General features: G+C 47.9%; 9 protein-coding genes across 9 annotated transcripts; 5 read left to right on the forward strand and 4 right to left on the reverse strand.

Moving 5' to 3' along the window:
• Positions 1–85: 85 nt before the first annotated feature.
• Positions 86–927, reverse strand: LCP9604111_4586 (ADP-ribosylation factor family protein; the record flags this gene model as incomplete). Its single annotated transcript, XM_039072301.1, has 5 exons — positions 86–112; positions 174–497; positions 556–639; positions 720–758; positions 853–927. The coding sequence occupies 5 exons, from the start codon at positions 925–927 to the stop codon at positions 86–88; spliced, it is 549 nt and encodes a 182-aa protein (XP_038929628.1).
• A 466-nt stretch (positions 928–1,393) lies between these two features.
• LCP9604111_4587 (putative chromatin remodeling complex subunit (Arp8)) lies at positions 1,394–3,717 on the forward strand (the record flags this gene model as incomplete). Its single annotated transcript, XM_039072302.1, has 4 exons — positions 1,394–1,433; positions 1,501–1,579; positions 1,649–2,054; positions 2,107–3,717. 4 exons carry the CDS (start codon positions 1,394–1,396, stop codon positions 3,715–3,717), a joined length of 2,136 nt encoding a protein of 711 aa, XP_038929629.1.
• Positions 3,718–4,034: 317 nt separating this feature from the next.
• On the forward strand, positions 4,035–4,455 carry LCP9604111_4588 (uncharacterized protein; the record flags this gene model as incomplete). The annotated part of the gene is made up of 3 exons (XM_039072303.1): positions 4,035–4,217; positions 4,285–4,372; positions 4,436–4,455. The coding sequence occupies 3 exons, from the start codon at positions 4,035–4,037 to the stop codon at positions 4,453–4,455; spliced, it is 291 nt and encodes a 96-aa protein (XP_038929630.1).
• A 105-nt stretch (positions 4,456–4,560) lies between these two features.
• Positions 4,561–5,981, forward strand: LCP9604111_4589 (uncharacterized protein; the record flags this gene model as incomplete). The annotated part of the gene is made up of 2 exons (XM_039072304.1): positions 4,561–4,732; positions 4,789–5,981. 2 exons carry the CDS (start codon positions 4,561–4,563, stop codon positions 5,979–5,981), a joined length of 1,365 nt encoding a protein of 454 aa, XP_038929631.1.
• Positions 5,982–6,678: 697 nt separating this feature from the next.
• Positions 6,679–8,105, reverse strand: LCP9604111_4590 (uncharacterized protein; the record flags this gene model as incomplete). The annotated part of the gene is made up of 3 exons (XM_039072306.1): positions 6,679–6,814; positions 6,867–7,055; positions 8,011–8,105. 3 exons carry the CDS (start codon positions 8,103–8,105, stop codon positions 6,679–6,681), a joined length of 420 nt encoding a protein of 139 aa, XP_038929632.1.
• Positions 8,106–11,157: 3,052 nt separating this feature from the next.
• LCP9604111_4591 (class I SAM-dependent methyltransferase) lies at positions 11,158–14,026 on the forward strand (the record flags this gene model as incomplete). Its single annotated transcript, XM_039072307.1, has 9 exons — positions 11,158–11,367; positions 11,416–11,547; positions 11,595–11,611; positions 11,663–11,922; positions 11,969–12,043; positions 12,092–13,370; positions 13,423–13,561; positions 13,613–13,815; positions 13,876–14,026. The coding sequence occupies 9 exons, from the start codon at positions 11,158–11,160 to the stop codon at positions 14,024–14,026; spliced, it is 2,466 nt and encodes an 821-aa protein (XP_038929633.1).
• Positions 14,027–14,346: 320 nt separating this feature from the next.
• Positions 14,347–14,839, reverse strand: LCP9604111_4592 (uncharacterized protein; the record flags this gene model as incomplete). Its single annotated transcript, XM_039072308.1, has 3 exons — positions 14,347–14,388; positions 14,447–14,654; positions 14,712–14,839. The coding sequence occupies 3 exons, from the start codon at positions 14,837–14,839 to the stop codon at positions 14,347–14,349; spliced, it is 378 nt and encodes a 125-aa protein (XP_038929634.1).
• A 916-nt stretch (positions 14,840–15,755) lies between these two features.
• LCP9604111_4593 (copper fist DNA-binding domain-containing protein) lies at positions 15,756–16,180 on the forward strand (the record flags this gene model as incomplete). Its single annotated transcript, XM_039072309.1, has 3 exons — positions 15,756–15,790; positions 15,866–16,029; positions 16,098–16,180. The coding sequence occupies 3 exons, from the start codon at positions 15,756–15,758 to the stop codon at positions 16,178–16,180; spliced, it is 282 nt and encodes a 93-aa protein (XP_038929635.1).
• Positions 16,181–16,374: 194 nt separating this feature from the next.
• LCP9604111_4594 (copper transporter family protein) lies at positions 16,375–17,083 on the reverse strand (the record flags this gene model as incomplete). Its single annotated transcript, XM_039072310.1, has 2 exons — positions 16,375–16,510; positions 16,584–17,083. 2 exons carry the CDS (start codon positions 17,081–17,083, stop codon positions 16,375–16,377), a joined length of 636 nt encoding a protein of 211 aa, XP_038929636.1.
• Between the last annotated feature and the right edge of the window lie 152 nt (positions 17,084–17,235).

The following is a 17,235-nucleotide window of genomic DNA, read 5'->3' on the forward strand; positions in this document are numbered from 1 at the left end:
GCAGCAGAAGGCTTCCGAGTTGCGAGAACTCGAACACCAAGGTATCAAAGATGAAATTCTAAACCCGACATAGAACGCTAGAAAATCATGCATTCTCGGACTGGATTGTTTGCTGCAAGTAAAGACATAGTTAGTTTGAGAAACAAGCAGGTTGCATCGGGAGAGAAACCAACCACTAGCCAATCCATTCCCTCATTAATACCCTTGCCATCAATGGCAGAGCAAGCAACAATACTCCAGTTTCGGTCTCGCAGCTCTCCCAGCTTCAAAGCCTCTGAGATCTCGCCTGCGCCCTTGGCACCGGGCTGATCTTGTTTGTTGGCAAACACCAGCAATGCCGCGTCGTGAAGTTCCTCCTCATTCAACATGGCTGCTAATTCATCTGCCGCAGTCCCTAATCGCTCAATATCTGTGGAGTCGATGACGAAGACCACTGCGGCGGTGTTGGCGTAGTAGCATCGCCAGTATGGGCGGATAGAAGTTTGGCCACCAAGATCCTACAATCCAGGGATGTTAGTTATGGCCCGAACGAGCTTAAAGAGGGTTACAACATACCCAGACATTCAGATTGAGATTCTTATATGTGACCGATTCGACGTTGAAACCGATTGTAGGTATCGTAGTGACGACCTCACCGATCTGTGGGCACGAGGTGTCAGCCCCGCGAATCTCACTTGAACGCGCCAGAAAACCCAAGTTTCAAAGCTATAATATCTTACCTTGAGTCTGTACAGCAAAGTAGTCTTTCCAGCGTTATCCTAAATACCCGAAAGATGTTGATTAGTTTCGGTCCTTGTGTCACTAATGAGATCCTGCATTCCCCGCGTGGGATGCAGATGAGGCACAACGTACAAGTCCTAGAATCAGGATGCGAATCTCTTTTGTGGACCAGAGTAGGGACCAGATACGTGATAGTGAACCTCCCATCGTGTGTAAGATTAACCAGTGGGCGCGTTGTTCACTGTTCGGTGCACAGGGTGTCCGGGCAAGTATGGGCCGAGGGTGGTTTAGGTTGAGGGGCGCGTAAATGGTATAGATTGAGTGGAATGAGACAAACTCGCTATGGTGGTATGGTACAAGTAGTTGAGATAGAGATGAAAGAGAAGAAAGGCACTGATGGCAGCCGCATTGGATGTTCTTGGCCGATGGGCCAGTGCGGTGTGGGCGGTCAATCGGGGGATCATCGTCTTGCGGGATTGAGCTTCTCATTTAGAAAACCACATTGTGTCTTTTCCTCTATCATATTCTGGTCTTGCTTACTTTATCGCGTTCTACGCGACTATCCCTCACTATCTGAAGTGCAACCGGGCCACTACAATCACCTCCGGCGCACTCCCTAGATCTGCCGCGATTAGTTTCAATTGAAGACAACCGACCACCACCCGATACCACCATGGTTGGAAAGAAGTCAGGCAAGGCCCTCCGGGATGAGGGTAAGATAGTCCGGTCGAGCTGTTGGAATACAGCCATCAAGAACAGAGCAGCTGATACTTGACATAGGCCTGGAGCGGACCGACAATAACATGGAACTATCCAGCTGGCCGCAGATTCCGGCAATCAATCAGAAGAACTACTATACGTACGTATCTAGGCTGATGCCTGCCGCACGGCTCTATTTGATAACATCAATACTGATTGCGCTATGTAGGGACTACCTGAAACGAGACGATCAAAATCTCGCGTTCCGACTACAAAACGAGGAAGCAAGGACAAAGATGACGAAGAAAGCGAAGGATCACGACCGTGCCCTGGCAATGGCCAAGACCGAGACCGAGACCGCGGAAGGCGAGGGTGAGGCAGATGGCGACGCCCAAATGGAGGATGCGGAGGAGACCCCGGCCGAGATGGCTGGCTCTAAGGTTATTGTCATCCACATGGGCAGTCAGAACCTCCGTATTGGACTTGCCAGCGACGCACTGCCGAAGACCTTGCCAATGGTGATTGCGAGGAAATCGGCGACCAACGAGTCCGAAGACCATGATGAACCTAAGCCCAAGAGATTCAAACACGACGATGGCTCTGAAATGGAGCCCGAAAAGGCCTTTGGACCTGAAGTATGTCCAGTACAACTTGTCGAGATGGCCTTGTACTAATTTTTTTTGATAGTGGTCGTCTCATTTCAATCAGATGTCTGCGGATTTAAAGGTGCACATGCGACAGAACAAGCGAAGAATGCTTCCAAACTCCAAGGAGATGGTTGTCAACTATAACCGCAGAACCGTGCCAGAAATTATCTCTGAACACAATGATCCAATGCGTGCTGAATGGACTGAGCTCTCTAATCCCCCACCAGAGTATATTGTCGGGAAGCCGGCTCTGCGGGTTCCGGATTCTTCGAAACCTCGTTACAAGCTGTATTGGCCAATCCGGAATGGCTGGTGCAACGAGAAGGACTACACAAGCAAGAGGTCTCTCTTCCTGGATATTTCATTGATCGTGGAGGATGCGATCAAGAATCAACTGCGCTTGACGAGCAAGAAGGATTGGACCCAGTATTCGTGTGTTTTCGTCATCCCGGATCTTTACGACAAGTCTTATGTTACCCAAGTCTTGGATATGTTGATGCGAGAGTTTGCGTTCGCTCGGGTGTGTTTCATCCAAGAAAGCCTGGCAGCCACCTTTGGTGCAGGCTTCACCTCGGGATGTGTCGTCGATATCGGAGCGCAGAAGACTTCAATCTGCTGTGTGGAAGAAGGCATGTGCATCGAGAACTCTCGAGTGAACCTTAAGTATGGCGGTCAAGACGTGACCGAAACGTTCATCAAGATGATGCTGTACGATCATTTCCCCTATGCCGATATCAACCTACGGCGTAGACATGACTTCCTTCTGGCCGAAGAGCTCAAAAAGAAGATCTGCACCATGAACGAAGCCAGCGTTTCTCCACAAGTCTTTGACTTCCACCTTCGTGTGGCAGGCCAGGATACGCGAAAGTACACTTTCAAGGCTTTTGACGAGGTTCTTCTTGCCCCAATGGGTGTATTTGAGCCTGCTATTTTTGATAACTCTGACAAAATCACCGGGAGACGGACCCTGATCGATCGTTCTGTTGACATTTATGATGGATCACCTAATGATCCTACTTCTGCAGCCCAGTCGGAGATTTTGACCGCCATGGCCCCTCCCCTTCCCCGCGGCAAGACGAATGGCGAGTCTCACTTGGCGGTGCCGGAAGTTCAGGCCACACCAAGCCGCCCCCACGCTTTAAGCAAACTCGAGGGCACACCTCGATCTTCTGTCGCTGGTTCTCCAGGACCGGAAAATATAGGAACCCCTCAAGCAGGAGGGACAAGCACGCCCGCTGCCACAGCCGCTGTAGCCCAAGCTCCCCGCCCTCCTGCCGTGGAAGATCGAGATGATATTATGCCTGTCTTCGGTCTGGACAACGCTATCCTGACCTCCATTGCCCACGCCGCTCGCTCAGACGAGAAAAAGATGCGGGATTTCATCGGCGGTATCATGGTCGTCGGTGGAGGCAGCTTGACTAGCGGGTTCCATCTCTTCTTGGAAGAGCGACTGCAGGCTCTCCGCCCTGGCTTCTCAAAGGAGATCATGATCGGGACACCGCCCAGAGATCTCGATCCCCAGGTTGTTGTGTGGAAGGGAGCCAGTATTTTCGGCAAACTAAGCGGTACAAACGACAGTTGGATCGGAAGGTTGGAGTATGATCGACTTGGTCCCCGGCTGATGGCGTACAAGTGCATGTGGGCGTACTGAGCACTTCGGGATATTCATTTATGGTATTATGAAAATTCGGCGTGGGAGTTGCATGTTTTGTGGTCACCTTGAAAAGGAATTTCTATATTTTTTCTAATACAATGGAGTACTTTGAATCTCGCAATCGATAATTAGTTGACCTAAAAGAAAGAGCTGTGTAGTTGTGAGCTGTTGTCCTGAGGTTGGGTAAATGCACGCACTTATCTGCTTCCAACACTTTCATCTCCATGATTTATGTCCTTTCACGTGATATCTTCTGTATTTCCACGCGTATATTCCCACAACGCAATAAACAGACGGTGAATCCGGGCAGAATAATGGTTCTCAGGCTCAGCTCCGGGGTTGCTCTGTATGGCTTTTGCCGATTCCTCCAGTTCCATTTTTGGCCAGTTTGGATAGCCCCTTCTACTGGCGAGCCGAACCACTGGATTCTGATATATTGCCAATTTTGCTTTCTACCGCCGTCCTGGCCTTTCTACAAGCCCTTGACTTTCCTCACGGTAGGTTTGCGACCAATTCCCTCACATCCATTTTGAATCGAGCTCTTATACTAACTGGCCACTATAGAGTTGCACTACCATTTTCGCTCGCCAAAATCAAGGCGACAACATCCTAATTCATCCTAGTCCATTCAAGTCCATTCCAGTCCATTACGGTAAGCTTCCGTCCCACCTAGTCCACGCGGTACGCCGAGTTGCTAATGCGCAAAATCACCCAGCCAATCGCGTGACCAAATAAGACGACAGTATGTCTTCCAAATCAAAGGAGGGTCAGTCCTCAGGGGGCTTTCACCAGGAATACATTGCGTCCCTCCGCTATCGCAATGATCTCCCTCCCCCGGACATGCCCCCCAAGTTCCTTGACATCCCACACGAGGGCTTGAGTCGCTTCCTCACCCCCGGGTTTGCCTCAAACCTGGCACGCCGTGAGGAGCCTAACATTGAAGTCGATGCCGAAGGTGGAATGCCAATTGATCTAGTCGGTATTCCGGGGTTACATTTGGGCGACGAGAGTGGTATGTCAATGCAGAATCCCCTATCATTGCGTTGCTGCAACTAACATATCCACCAGCTATTATGGCACCAGAGAACCCTCAGCCCATGGATCCCGCTGACCTTCCCCTTCTCATGACTATTGAGCAACTCCGAAACCCTGCCCCTAGGAATACCAATGTCAGTTTCCTCCGCCGTACGCAACATATCGGTGTCGACCGCAGTGGCGGAGATGGATCTCGCCCTGCACCTATTAAAACACAACCGCGCATTGCGAAGAAAGGAAAGCCTCCTGTGGATGACCCGAAACATGTTAAGAAGTTCATTCAAAAAGGATTCGATATCGCCTACCCCAAGAGCAAGCACGTCGGAGAGGACACTGATAGCCACATCCGTGGTCTTCCACCCACAAAGGCAGAACTTGATGCCTGGGCTAATCCCGTCCACCCTGACAACCCGAAGCTGAAGCCAGTCGGGTTCTTCCCTGTGATGCCTGATCTGGAAGGGTTCCCAGACCCTGGTGGTTACCTTCAATTCAAGTTTGATAAGGCGCCTTTAACAGCCGTCGGAGGCAAGCGGGATAAACGTATGGATGTTGGTATTCTGACACCAGTCGCGCCCGAGCAGCGTATTTGCCAGGAGCATGAATCCAAGCTGAATCTTCACCTCACGAACCCTGTTCTTTACGCCCACCCAGGCCCAGTTCCTTATGACTACCAACTCTTCCTTCCAGAGAAGCCACAGTCTGTTAAGAACATTGACGCAAGCATGAACCTGTCCAACCCGAACCGAGACAGCGAAGACCTATACACCAATGAGAGCGCCGAGGGCACCAAATTCCACCGTTATGATCGCATTCGCACTTACGCCACCAGTGCTCAGGTCTTCAACACCGATCAAAAGGACATTGCATTGACGCTCTTCAAGCCCAAGGATGGAGACACCAGGCAACTGGCCGCTTACTACTATCCAATCTCAGGCAAGGCCCGTCTCAAGCCGGAGCGCGCCCGCACGATTGCTCAGGCCGGTCTCGCTCCCACTTCCACCCAACAAGAAGAGACCGAGGAACGGATTGACCAGATGCAAGTAGTTATGCGTGATCCCAATGAGGCTGAAATCTACAAGCGTGCCTTGACCCGTCTGCGCGTCGATCCAAAGTTTGCAAGCAATATGCCACCCGAGCCCGTTGCCCAGGAGGAGGAGCAATCGTTGGATAACGGGGAGACAGAAAAGCCAGCCGATGAGGACACTCGCATGAGCGATGACGAATAGTCATTCGCAGCTTTCTATGATGTATTATGGATCTATTTTTTGAACATTGCAATCTCCAAATTTCTGCCTAGGTAGTTTCCCATGGGTCTGGCGTCTGAGCAATGGAAAATGGCGTTACGTATAGTGAATTTTTACTAAAGTAGTTATACAATCAATCGTCTCATACATTCGCGAATCTAGTTTTGTATATTTGTATGTATTGGGCCATTCATCCCAAGCCTCAATTAGTACGCGTCGCCTTCCAGTCCCGTAAGTTTACGTCAATGTGATAGAATAAGTCATTTCTCCAAGTAATGTACTCTTCGCGTACTGAGGGGAAAAGATTAGCCTCTATACAAGGTCAGGTCTAAGTGATGAACAAACAAAAGGACCAGCCAAGTCTTACATAATCATGCCAAGGTGATTGCTGACTAATAATACGGGCAGCCTGGAGGTAACTACGCTGTACAGAAGTGGCCATTCTAGTGCTAAGTTCTCCCCATCTAACATGCTAAACCGAAAATCCTCTCTTTCTGAAATGTAGTGCAGCTATATGGTGGTCTGGGTTTCCCCACTGTAGTATGTTCATAAAGTCTTATTCCCCCGTGGTCTCATTTACAAGATCCCGCATAGTAGGGCGTCTCGCATATGGGAAACATCTTCTCATTGAAAATAGACAGGGGAATGCGAATTCAACCTGGTCTCAACTATCCCCTAGCTAGGCTTGTTCAAAATAGCTTTTCTTCCGCAGCTTCTTTATAATACCACTGACTTTATTCCAGCCTTCAGAGATGATCTGGAGATGACCTTCCTCCAGAGTCGAGGGTGTGTCGACAGGCACTCGCATGAAGGCCCTAGTGTGGGTTAAAAACTAAAGTCTTATTCTAGGAGATCAGAGTGGCTCACTGAATCAATGGGTCTCTTTGTGTCGCCCACGTAACAATCTGGATTGTAACCTGCCACGGGCGAGCCGTAATAGCCGCTTCCCAGTCGAGAGACCCAGCTTCGACGGTGGAGATGGTCTGCTCTTGCTTCCTAAGCTTGGTCAACGGTGTTATTACTCCTGAGAGATCTTTAACGCTTATACCGGGTTGCCTATTGAGTAAAGTTGAAATGACATTGAACCATCGAGTTCGAATGATTGCCCAATCACTCTGATACTGTCTTTTGATCCATCTTCTAGTGTGATTTCTGGTGTGTCCACGTGGACTAACAATCGTATAAACTGGGTTGAGGTGTAGAGGCCATCTAAGGTGAGACTCGCACCAGCTAATGACCGTCAGGTTACGGAACAGCCCTGGTGTGTTGGAGGATTACGCACCAATCTCTTCGTTTCTCAACAGGCCCAACAGAATTCGACCAATTTATATTGTTTGGAGCCCCATAAACGACGGCGCTGTGAGGCGTGGATCTTTCACGATTGAACCAAGCTTGTCACTTTTTATCACCTCAAGGCACGGTTCGCGTATCCTCTCCTCTCGCTGGTCTTCTGTCTCGCTTCGTATCTCCTTTGGATCTAATTGAACTTGCCCATGGTAGAAAACCACAGAAATGTCTGCTGGTGTAAGATATTTTATCACCTGCCTGTAATATGAAGTGGTGGCCCATTCCTTACTGAAAAAGGCTTCCACTTGTACTCCGGGTAACATTGGTGGCATTTGGTACTGGAGACTGCAGATGAAACTGATGTGGAATGGAATTCAGTAATAACTAGGAAAGAGCAGCGAAGAGAAAAGGAGACAGAGGGAGCAGGTTGGGGAATTTATAATAAAACGGAAGTAGGCTTCTTCCTAATGTGGGTGTCACCGTTCTTCCCCTGCAAGCCAAAGCCATATGGGGCTATGCCCTCTCTACCAGGGAGTAAATATTGGTTAAACCAATGAGCAGTAGAAGCGAATTCAGAATTGGGGATTTTTCACTGGCTTGCAAGGGTGACGGGGCCAGCGAATTACGCGCTGGGAATGCAGCTGCACTTCAGTACTCTCCCGCACATCATGGTTTCTTTTTTCCCCTTCTGCCTCCTCCTTTTTCTTCATTTGTTATTGCGTACAGCTCACAGAAAAACTCCCAGTGAGAGGGTTGAATGATAGAAAAGGCCAGCCTAGTCTCCCGAACACCTCTGCCGATTCCTCCAGCGGAAACCATCTCAGGGCGAGGACGATACACAATCGAACGCTTCCGAGCTACCACATACCCTTCGGCATTAGTGTGCACATTTCCTAACATCAAGATCTAACCCCTGGTAGAAAGGAGCCACTCGGAGACTATGCCGAGAAAGTCCATGGGGTCTCAACTCTCAAGCTACTGGTCAAAAAATGTCTTGATGTATATGTATGTGACTGTAGATTTCGAAGGGTCCTCATAGAAACAATAGAGAGTATACTGGAATGTCCGCAGCATTAATGCTAATATATAGACGCAAGATTATATCTCATGACTCGTCGCAATGTGTTACATGTTACCTTGACCGTCATGATTGACCAGGGTTATCCGACTCCAGCGCTTGTTGCGTCCTGGTTGTTGCTTCCTGCATGGGCCCATGAGCTAGATTTGCTTTTTGAAGGAGGTCAAAGCGAGAATTGGGAGGATTAGACGAAGCTTTACACTCAAAGTTGGTAAGATATGGTTTATCCCATATGTACAGATTACTCCAATTACATGTGATAGATAGCCTTACGTATCATTTCGATGGAGGGGTGAAAGAATAGGGAAAATGGGATGGAACTCTCCCAAACCCAAGTCCAACCCATGAATGCCTAACTTATCACCTGCTCTTCGACCCCTGTCTCCTACCCCACCCTTGGAATCTACGCAAATGGCAAACCTCAATCTCTCAAGTTATCATCAACCTATGTTCCTTGTGGCATCAAACCAAAGCTCCTTCGACACGTTATCCTGTTTGCCAAGCCGACTTACCACGTTATATTTCACACAAAATCGTTGCAACCCCGACCTATCACCACCTAGCTGAGTTGGAGCTACTGCTGTTCAATACCCTTCTTCTCGAGCAATGATTCTCACTGATACTTATAGCAGGTGTCTATGCTCGTATTTGAACTGACTACTACGACAATAACGAAAGAAGTCTTACCATCACCCCCTAGTCTTACGATCGACATCTCCTTTCCCGACATTGCGATGAAGTGGTTCTCTTCTCTGCGGGCAATGATATTTGGAGTACAAAGGAACCCGTGGAGTCTTCAAAGGACATTTTGGCGACGGTCTAGTCTGTAAGGGCTATTTTTGCGTCAACCAAACGACGTCTGCACTATAGTTGTGTCGCAGCCTACTCAAAGCTCAATGATAAAATCTCTTCACCTTTACACATCTCATTGTATCAATCCATTTTCTTTCTCTCATTTCGGAGATCGTAGATCAGTTGTGATCTCCGACTCTTGCACAACCTTTAGATTAGTACTTGAAATTATCCTGTACATGCTTTTCACCCTTGTATTTACCCAAATATGCGCCTCATCTTTTGAGGATCTAGTAGCATGCTCAAGACACCAGCCATTGACAATTGGGTTAGGTGATGTATTGGAGGTACGCACTCGAGTTCCATCAATTATATTCCTACACGCGAATAGTGCGGTGATAAAAGAAGTCACTATATGTACCCTTCGAAATATGTTTTTCTATGCCGACTACCTATTGAAGTTGCGTCCCTAGATATAACTCTAAATGGTGGGGCCATAGAGGCTCCTAGGCTAAACCTGAAAGAGCATATTCTTTGGGGGCTAAAATAATTGATCTAGTCATTTCATGCTTACAATTTCCTTACTGTAAGTTATTCTGCGAGAACATCAGGCTCAGAAGTATGGATATCCCGTTTTTCGTGTACCGAAAGTGGTTTCACTCTTCGTAGATTCATCCAGACCTTTTGATGATATGACGGTGTATTTAAACATATATGACGGGGGAATCTCCAAGACTAACTGCTTCGAGGACACAGCCAAGCAGATTTTCCTGGATCTTGGATCGAACTATGCATACTCCCAAACATAGGTTCGGACAATTATGATCTTGATTAAACAGCTTATCTTACAAATTTCATAGGCCATTGAAAAGGGGTGCTGCTATCATCTATAACGGAGCAGAAATCCTTGTCCAGGGTGACTATCCAGGCCTGATTAGGGAAGCATACATCGCCACAGACAGTATCTCATACTTCTATGTGATAGACAATTGGTAAACTAGGGCTAGTAACTAACTAACCAGAGATTGATTTAGTCAATTCATGTAGCATTCGTCCATTTGCATTTTTTTGCGGCATTTTAGTTGAACTAAACTCGATATAGTTACTGTTGTGTCGCTCATTCATTCAACTAGATAGCCGCTATTGGAGTGTTTTAGTACTGATAACTTGTCATTCATTCGAGTGAGCATGGTAGTCTCGGTAATTTCTCGCTGGTTCCTGTCTGGTGGTGTAAGTAACATAAATAGAGTAAGAAAGGCCAATGTGAAGTATGGATTCCTAACACTTTTATATATAACTTGACCCGAGAGAGTTTAAGAGTTCGGATTGATTTACAAACTGAATTGACAAACTAATAATCCGCATATGATCGCGAGATGCTCCGGTCCTCGGGATCTATCTAAGCCCTTATAATAAACCGTGGTGACACTGAGATCCCATCAAACCTGGGGAACTCCCAGTGTGCTAGCAACCCGGGATCTGATTGGCGCCCGTGGGCCCTGAAGATTGGCCCTGGTGGCGGCCCTATGGGGGGCACGGCATGCCCCACGGGCCAAGTCGACGGGACCCAACGGGCAGTGCCAAGACTTCCAGGGAACCACATGGGAGGTGAGTGGGCTGTGAGTGGCCCAGACATCGGGGGACGACGAGCTACTGCAGGAACCCAATTGCCCTTAGAGTTGGATCGGAGTGGATTTGCAGTCAATTGGGTTTGGTCGGTGCTGCTTTCGGATGATCGACTGTTCAGTCCAAATGGCTACAGTGGTCCATGTACAAGCTACTTTCTTCATGCCCGTTGGTATACCTGCAGGTCATGTCTAGTGTACCTTCGCTTGCCCCTCCACTCTCTCTTATCAATGCACCCCCCATGTGTTGCTGTGATAGAACGTGCTACACGTTGCCGTCTTCCCGTGGGAGGGGTCAATTAGAGCCGATTCGCTTTATATTTCAATCTCTCGGTCGCTTCTCTTGCTCTTCGTTGAATCGCTCTGAATATTGAACATGGATTGGATGCACGTCTACATTGTCGGGGCAGCCCTACTGGTATTCGCCCTAGTCGGCTTAGTTCTTCTCGTCTCCTCTCAGCACATCAAGGTTGCCAACACTGGTGCTGGACCTTACTTGAAATTCATCTGGGCGAACTTCCTCAAACCCCACGATAAGAAGGCTGGAGGCCAGCAAGATGCGTTGGAGAGCTTTTACAAGACTCAGGTTCGATCGAGTGTGTGCTTCGATATGGCTCCAAGCTGACCGTGTCAGGCCGCAATTTACGATGCCACTCGTCGTCGTCTGCTCTGTGGTCGAGAGGATATGCTTGGCCTGGTGGCTGCACAGCTGAAGTACAAGGTCGGCAATAAAGAAGTCAAGGCTGGAAAGGCTGTCTGGGTGGATGTAAGTATTGGATTGCTATTTTCCGAGCTAGCGCTAATCGATTCCAGGTCGGTGGCGGTACTGGGTAGGCACGAAAGAAACCCCGAGGTGATACAGAACATCTAACTCGCGATAGATACAACATCGAAGCCATGGCGGCCTTTCTTCCGGTGGACAAGTTCTTCAAACATGTTTATCTGGTCGACCTCTCCCCGTCCCTCTGCGAAGTTGCCCGCAACCGCTTCGAGCGTCTTGGGTGGAAGAACGTTACTGTTCTCTGCCAGGATGCCCGGTCATTCCAGCTTCCCGGGAAGAACTTCGATTTGCAGTCTACAAATGCAGCAAGTGATGGCGTGGACTTGATCACTATGAGCTACAGTCTATCAATGATCCCTGGTGAGTATTTAAGATCCACGCAAGACTATTGATATTGACTTTTTAGACTATTACAGCGTGGTGGACTCATTAACCTCCCGCCTGAAATCAACTGGAATGTTGGGTGTGTGTGACTTTTACGGTAAGTAATACCTCGAGGCTTAGCATGAATGTCACTCATTCAGTATAGTCCAGAGCATTGTCGATGTGTCCTGTCGCAACTATACTGGCGGCGCTTTCAACCGCCATGTCAACTGGCTTGGGCGTGTATTCTGGAGAGCCTGGTTTGATTTCGACCGGGTCAGTCTGGAAGCTGCCCGCCGAGACTATCTGGAATACAAGTTTGGTACTGTCATCTCTGCCAGCGAACGAAACTATTTCCTCGGTGGTATTCCCTACTACATATTTGTCGGCTGTCCAAAGGAGATGGCATCTACTCCATCAAGTCAATCCATTGAGAGGCTGGATGCATCTTTTACTGAATCTCCTTACCTGCTTCCTGCCAATCACAAGCAGGAGATGGATAATGCAGTGGTGAAAAGCACACATGAGATTCGCTCCAAAGCATATGAGTCTGCGGTGATTAACCTGAGTGCCAATCTGCCTCTTCCGTCGTCCTTTTACCAGAACCACCACTATCGCATTTATTACAACGACATGCTACCCAAACATACTCAATTCCAGAACGAATATATCTACGCGTTCACATGGGAAGACCCGCGAGTTGACCACCGCCTCCTGAACATCGGTAAAGACGACGTGATCCTCGCGATCACCAGCGCTGGTGACAACATCCTTGATTATCTGCAAAAGAGCCCCCGCCGGGTGCACGCAGTGGACTTGAACCCTAACCAGAACCATCTTCTCGAGCTGAAGGTCGCCTGTTATTCAGCGTTGGGCCACCGGGATATGTGGAAAATCTTCGGTGATGGCAAGCACGCACAGTTCCGTGAACTACTAATCTCTAAGCTCAGCCCTCACTTGTCCAGCCAGGCATTCCAGTACTGGCTCGAGCACACCCAGATCTTCACCTCTACCTCTAGCCATGGTCTGTACGAGACCGGTGGATCTCGCCACGCCATCCGTATGGTGCGATGGCTTTTCAATATCTTCGGACTCCAGGGTGAAGTTCGCAAGCTGTGTGAAGCGCAGAGTCTCGCAGAGCAGCGCGAAATATGGCCTCGCATTCGACGTGTGCTAATGAGCAGACCACTCCACTGGGCGGTTGTGAGCACCGAATGGTTTGCCTGGAAGGCTGCTGGAGTACCACGCAACCAAAGAAATATGATTGTCGACGACTTCTTCCGCCGCAACGGCTTGACGGAAGATATGAAAAATGGAAAGGACGTCAGCGGCCAATCGATTTGGGAATATGTTGTCAATACTCTCGACCCTGTGATCAACGATACTTTGATCAGCAACGATAACTATTTCTACTTCCTTTGCGCCCAGGGAAAATTCTCACGAAGGTTCGTTTTCTCTTATATATATCTCGACTACACGTGCTAACTGCAATTACAGATGCCACCCCACCTATCTCTCTCCTCAAGCACACGTCAGGCTTTCCACACCTGGTGCATTTGATGGCCTTCGCATCCACACCGATGAGATCAACGAGGTGATCAACCGTATCACTCCAGGAACTCTGACTATCGCCGTGGTAAGTATCAAAATAGCACTCAACGGGCTTTCCATACTAACCTTGCACCAGATAATGGACTCAATGGACTGGTTCGATCCCGCAGAGGACTCAGCCCCTGCCCAAGCTCGAACTTTCAACAAAGCCTTGAAGAAGGGCGGTCGCATCCTCCTCCGTTCCGCCAGTATCAACCCTTGGTACATCAAGCACTTTGAGGAAAACGGCTTCTCTGCTCGTCGAGTGGGAGCTCGTTTCCCAGGTACATGTATTGATCGGTGAGTTTCGGTATTTGGTTCTTGGTTACGTTACGGACGAAGCTTATACATATTTTCTAGGGTGAATATGTACGCATCAACCTGGATCTGTACTAAAACTGAGGACTTGTCACGCCCGAATACAGATCGCAAAATGTCGACTCTATCGTTGGGGGAAAGTGCTATGATTGCAGGCAAGATGCCGAGCAGTGTGGAGAGTCTGTTGATTTAAATTGGCGATAATTGTTTTCCCTTGATGTTGCCTGTTCATGATACCTATGATCTGGAGTTTGGTGGAGTTAGAGTGTTTCGTATGCTTGCCTTCAAAAGTGCAGGGGTCAGGAGTATGATAACTATATAAATAACCACAAAGTGCATATACTTGTCGATCGTACATACATAAAAGTTTATGATTTCAACGACTATTAAGCCAAGGATCCTTCAAAAGCTCAGAGGCAGATTGCCTATCATCTGGATCTCACTGCAACATTTTTCGCATAAATTGCAGGAAAAGACGCCTATTTTCACCTTCAAGATATACCTCCGAATCCTCTAACGATAATTCAGGGACACTGACTTGTCCCTTCCATTGACCTGTGTATATTTTAGACATGCCCAAACGGTTTTGGTTACGGAAGGGAGACTAGAATACCAAATTGATCCCAATACCTTTGACCTCGAAGACAATGCATTGGTGCTTGCCTTTGGGACCTTCTATTTCGAAAGAATCGAGCATGGTACGAATAAGACCATTCACATTGTGTCTCGTTTGTAGCTCCGAAAACCGACTTAGAACTTCGACTTCTCGATTCTTTTTCCAGTCGTGAATGAAGATTTTCAGGGCAATATAGCGATGTTTCCTAGGCTCGGTTTAGTAAGATAGCAAACAGTGCACGCGGAAAGTTACTATAATTTACTCGATGTCACGGCAGAGCCAAAGGGTTGAATTCGCTCCAAAGCCCAATTTGCTGATAACTTGGTACCTAGTCTGGAATGTATCCCCAAACCGAACAGGATAGAAGAGGCCTATATCATAAGCAGGCATTCGCTCCTCTTCAACCTTTTTGGTCAGATAGCTCGATAGGGGGATGGATTTCGGCACCAGAAGGCGCGACCGAATCCAAATAAAAGATGCTTCAACGAAATCGGGTTGACTATTCGGATTTCAATGAGAAAGAGACGGTTGATTCCGAACCCGTAGACGAAAAAAGATGGTCAAGCAAGAAGACCTGGAAAGAAGGGGCCTTGTTATTATGAGAGCATCGGGTAGTGGCATCGATTCTCTCACCGTTCTGTATGTAAGCGACGCGACTGGGGGTAGCCCCTGTATGTTGTACGCTGAAGGCTTAAGCGACAACTAGAATATATCAGGAGGCACTGAAATTATACAGACTAACGGTTTAATTTGCGGTACTGTATATATTGATTCTATTCAAGAGGTCGAAAGCTAACTAAATACGTATCTCTGGCTGTAGACTCATAACCAGAGTGGTAGCCCTCGCCAATTCCAGTCCACCGCAACCTATCCTACTAGTTTTCGGCAGAATGCGAAAGATTGCACAGTAAAATGAGTAAGAGGGAGACATAAACACCAGAGCAAACTCGTCTAGAAAGCCAGTTGATAGTATTTATGGATATACTAAGGAAAATCAAGCTTAAAATCTGCCCCATTCCGAACCTTGGGTATTAAATCACGGGGCCCCACAACTCCGCAAGTCAAGAATATATTATGGAGCTGCTTAGGTACGGCGTCGATCCTTAGACAGGGTTCTAGCGGCCGATCTTCAGGCGTTGATTTGAGCACATTTGCGAAAGTAGTCTCCATATTCAATAGCGTCTTCCCGCAAGTCTTAGTATCTACTCGATGAATAGATCCAATATTCTCTCCATTTTCGGGTCCCATAGACATTGGCACAATTTATTTTTGGACTTGGCTATATCTAAACCAGCAAACCAAAGATATGCCATTCGACTCCCAAGGTTGTAAATGGTCTTGGTAAGATATCTCAGATATCTCCTGTCTGGATCTATAGCAAATGGTAGACAAACATACTGACGGACCCTGAAACAGTGAATCCTGTATTCGAGGACACCGCTCGTCCAAATGTGCACACTATGACCGACCGATGAAGAGAATCCCTAAGGTTGGACGTCCGTTAGCAAAGTGCTCACACGTCAATGGGGCTGATTGCAGTTGTCAGGAGGCTTGGGCGATTATGGTTCGTCTTGCTCCAGGTACGTCATGTCATGCCGGAGATTTGGGTTAGAGATATATTTGTAGTAACGTTTGTCGGTTTGAATAGGATCGATGGTTTGCAGACCAGAATCTGAGACTCAGCCGGTACAGCAGCAGCAGGTCGATCATGTTTATGCTGAGGGTATATGATTATTTTTATCAATGAGCATCCTTGTTTTATAAAGGAATTAGGCAAATAATGAAGTATAGATGATATTGTCATTCTAGGATCAATAGCTCTAATTAGGTATTTCACCAAGCCCCCTTTGTGAGTCACCACACAGCGCTAAGCAGTGCGAGGTAAAGGGAGCTAAGCTAGAACTTCACCGCAATCGAAACTCCAATCATCCACCATGACAAGTCCCTTCCTGCCAGCCAGGGATTCCCTGAGAGAATCTTCCAAGAAGCAGTTCGCCCACCAGGACGCCGAAAAGCACAGCAACGAAGACGCCGACGTTGAAGGTCATCACGGATAGCATCCTACCAATGCCAATAATTAACGATTATCCAATACGTACTAAGTATACAGACAGCCGCAGATGGAACAACTCACAAGAAATATCCAATCAAAGCCCTAGCACACTCAAGCAATGCACGTGTCCCGTCTTTCCACAGACTCCAGGTTCCACTGGCCTTCCAGGATGGGACCAGGCGTTTCAGGGAGAACCTATTCCGAGGGCTATCCTTTATGAGATATTCCATTGACGTGCTTTGTGTTTCATTGTCATTGTTCGAGACTGGCAAATTCTCCTCATCGGGGTCCTCGTCCTCGTGCACGCGCATGTAGTTCGGAAGAGGACTGAGCTTTGCTTTTCGGACGCCTTTTCGTGGATTTACTGAGGCGAGAAGCAGAGTTGGAGGGGGAGAGGTATGCTGGGACCATGATTTCTCAAGTTGGAATTTCAGGGCGCCAAGAGAGCGGTTGAAGATGGCGAGGAGGAATAGAAAGGTCAATGTGAAGACATATTGCGTCGTGGTTGAGGTTGTCCAGCCAGTGAAGAGGATTGTAATTTCAGTGGAGGTCGAGAACACTGCTGGCATGTTCATACCCATGTTCATGTTCGCGCTAGGATGTTCCCTCCAGTGCGAATGAGAGTCAGAGTCTTAAGGCAGAGTTCACAGTGTTGTATTACTCCATGTTGAGGATGGTGAGAGTGGGAAGCCTACAGGCAACAGGCAACAGACGAGACGAGAAGATTAGACAT

This window comes from Penicillium roqueforti (assembly GCF_015533775.1).
Source record: "Penicillium roqueforti strain LCP96 04111 chromosome Unknown scaffold_09, whole genome shotgun sequence".
Taxonomy (NCBI): Eukaryota; Fungi; Ascomycota; class Eurotiomycetes; order Eurotiales; family Aspergillaceae; genus Penicillium; species Penicillium roqueforti.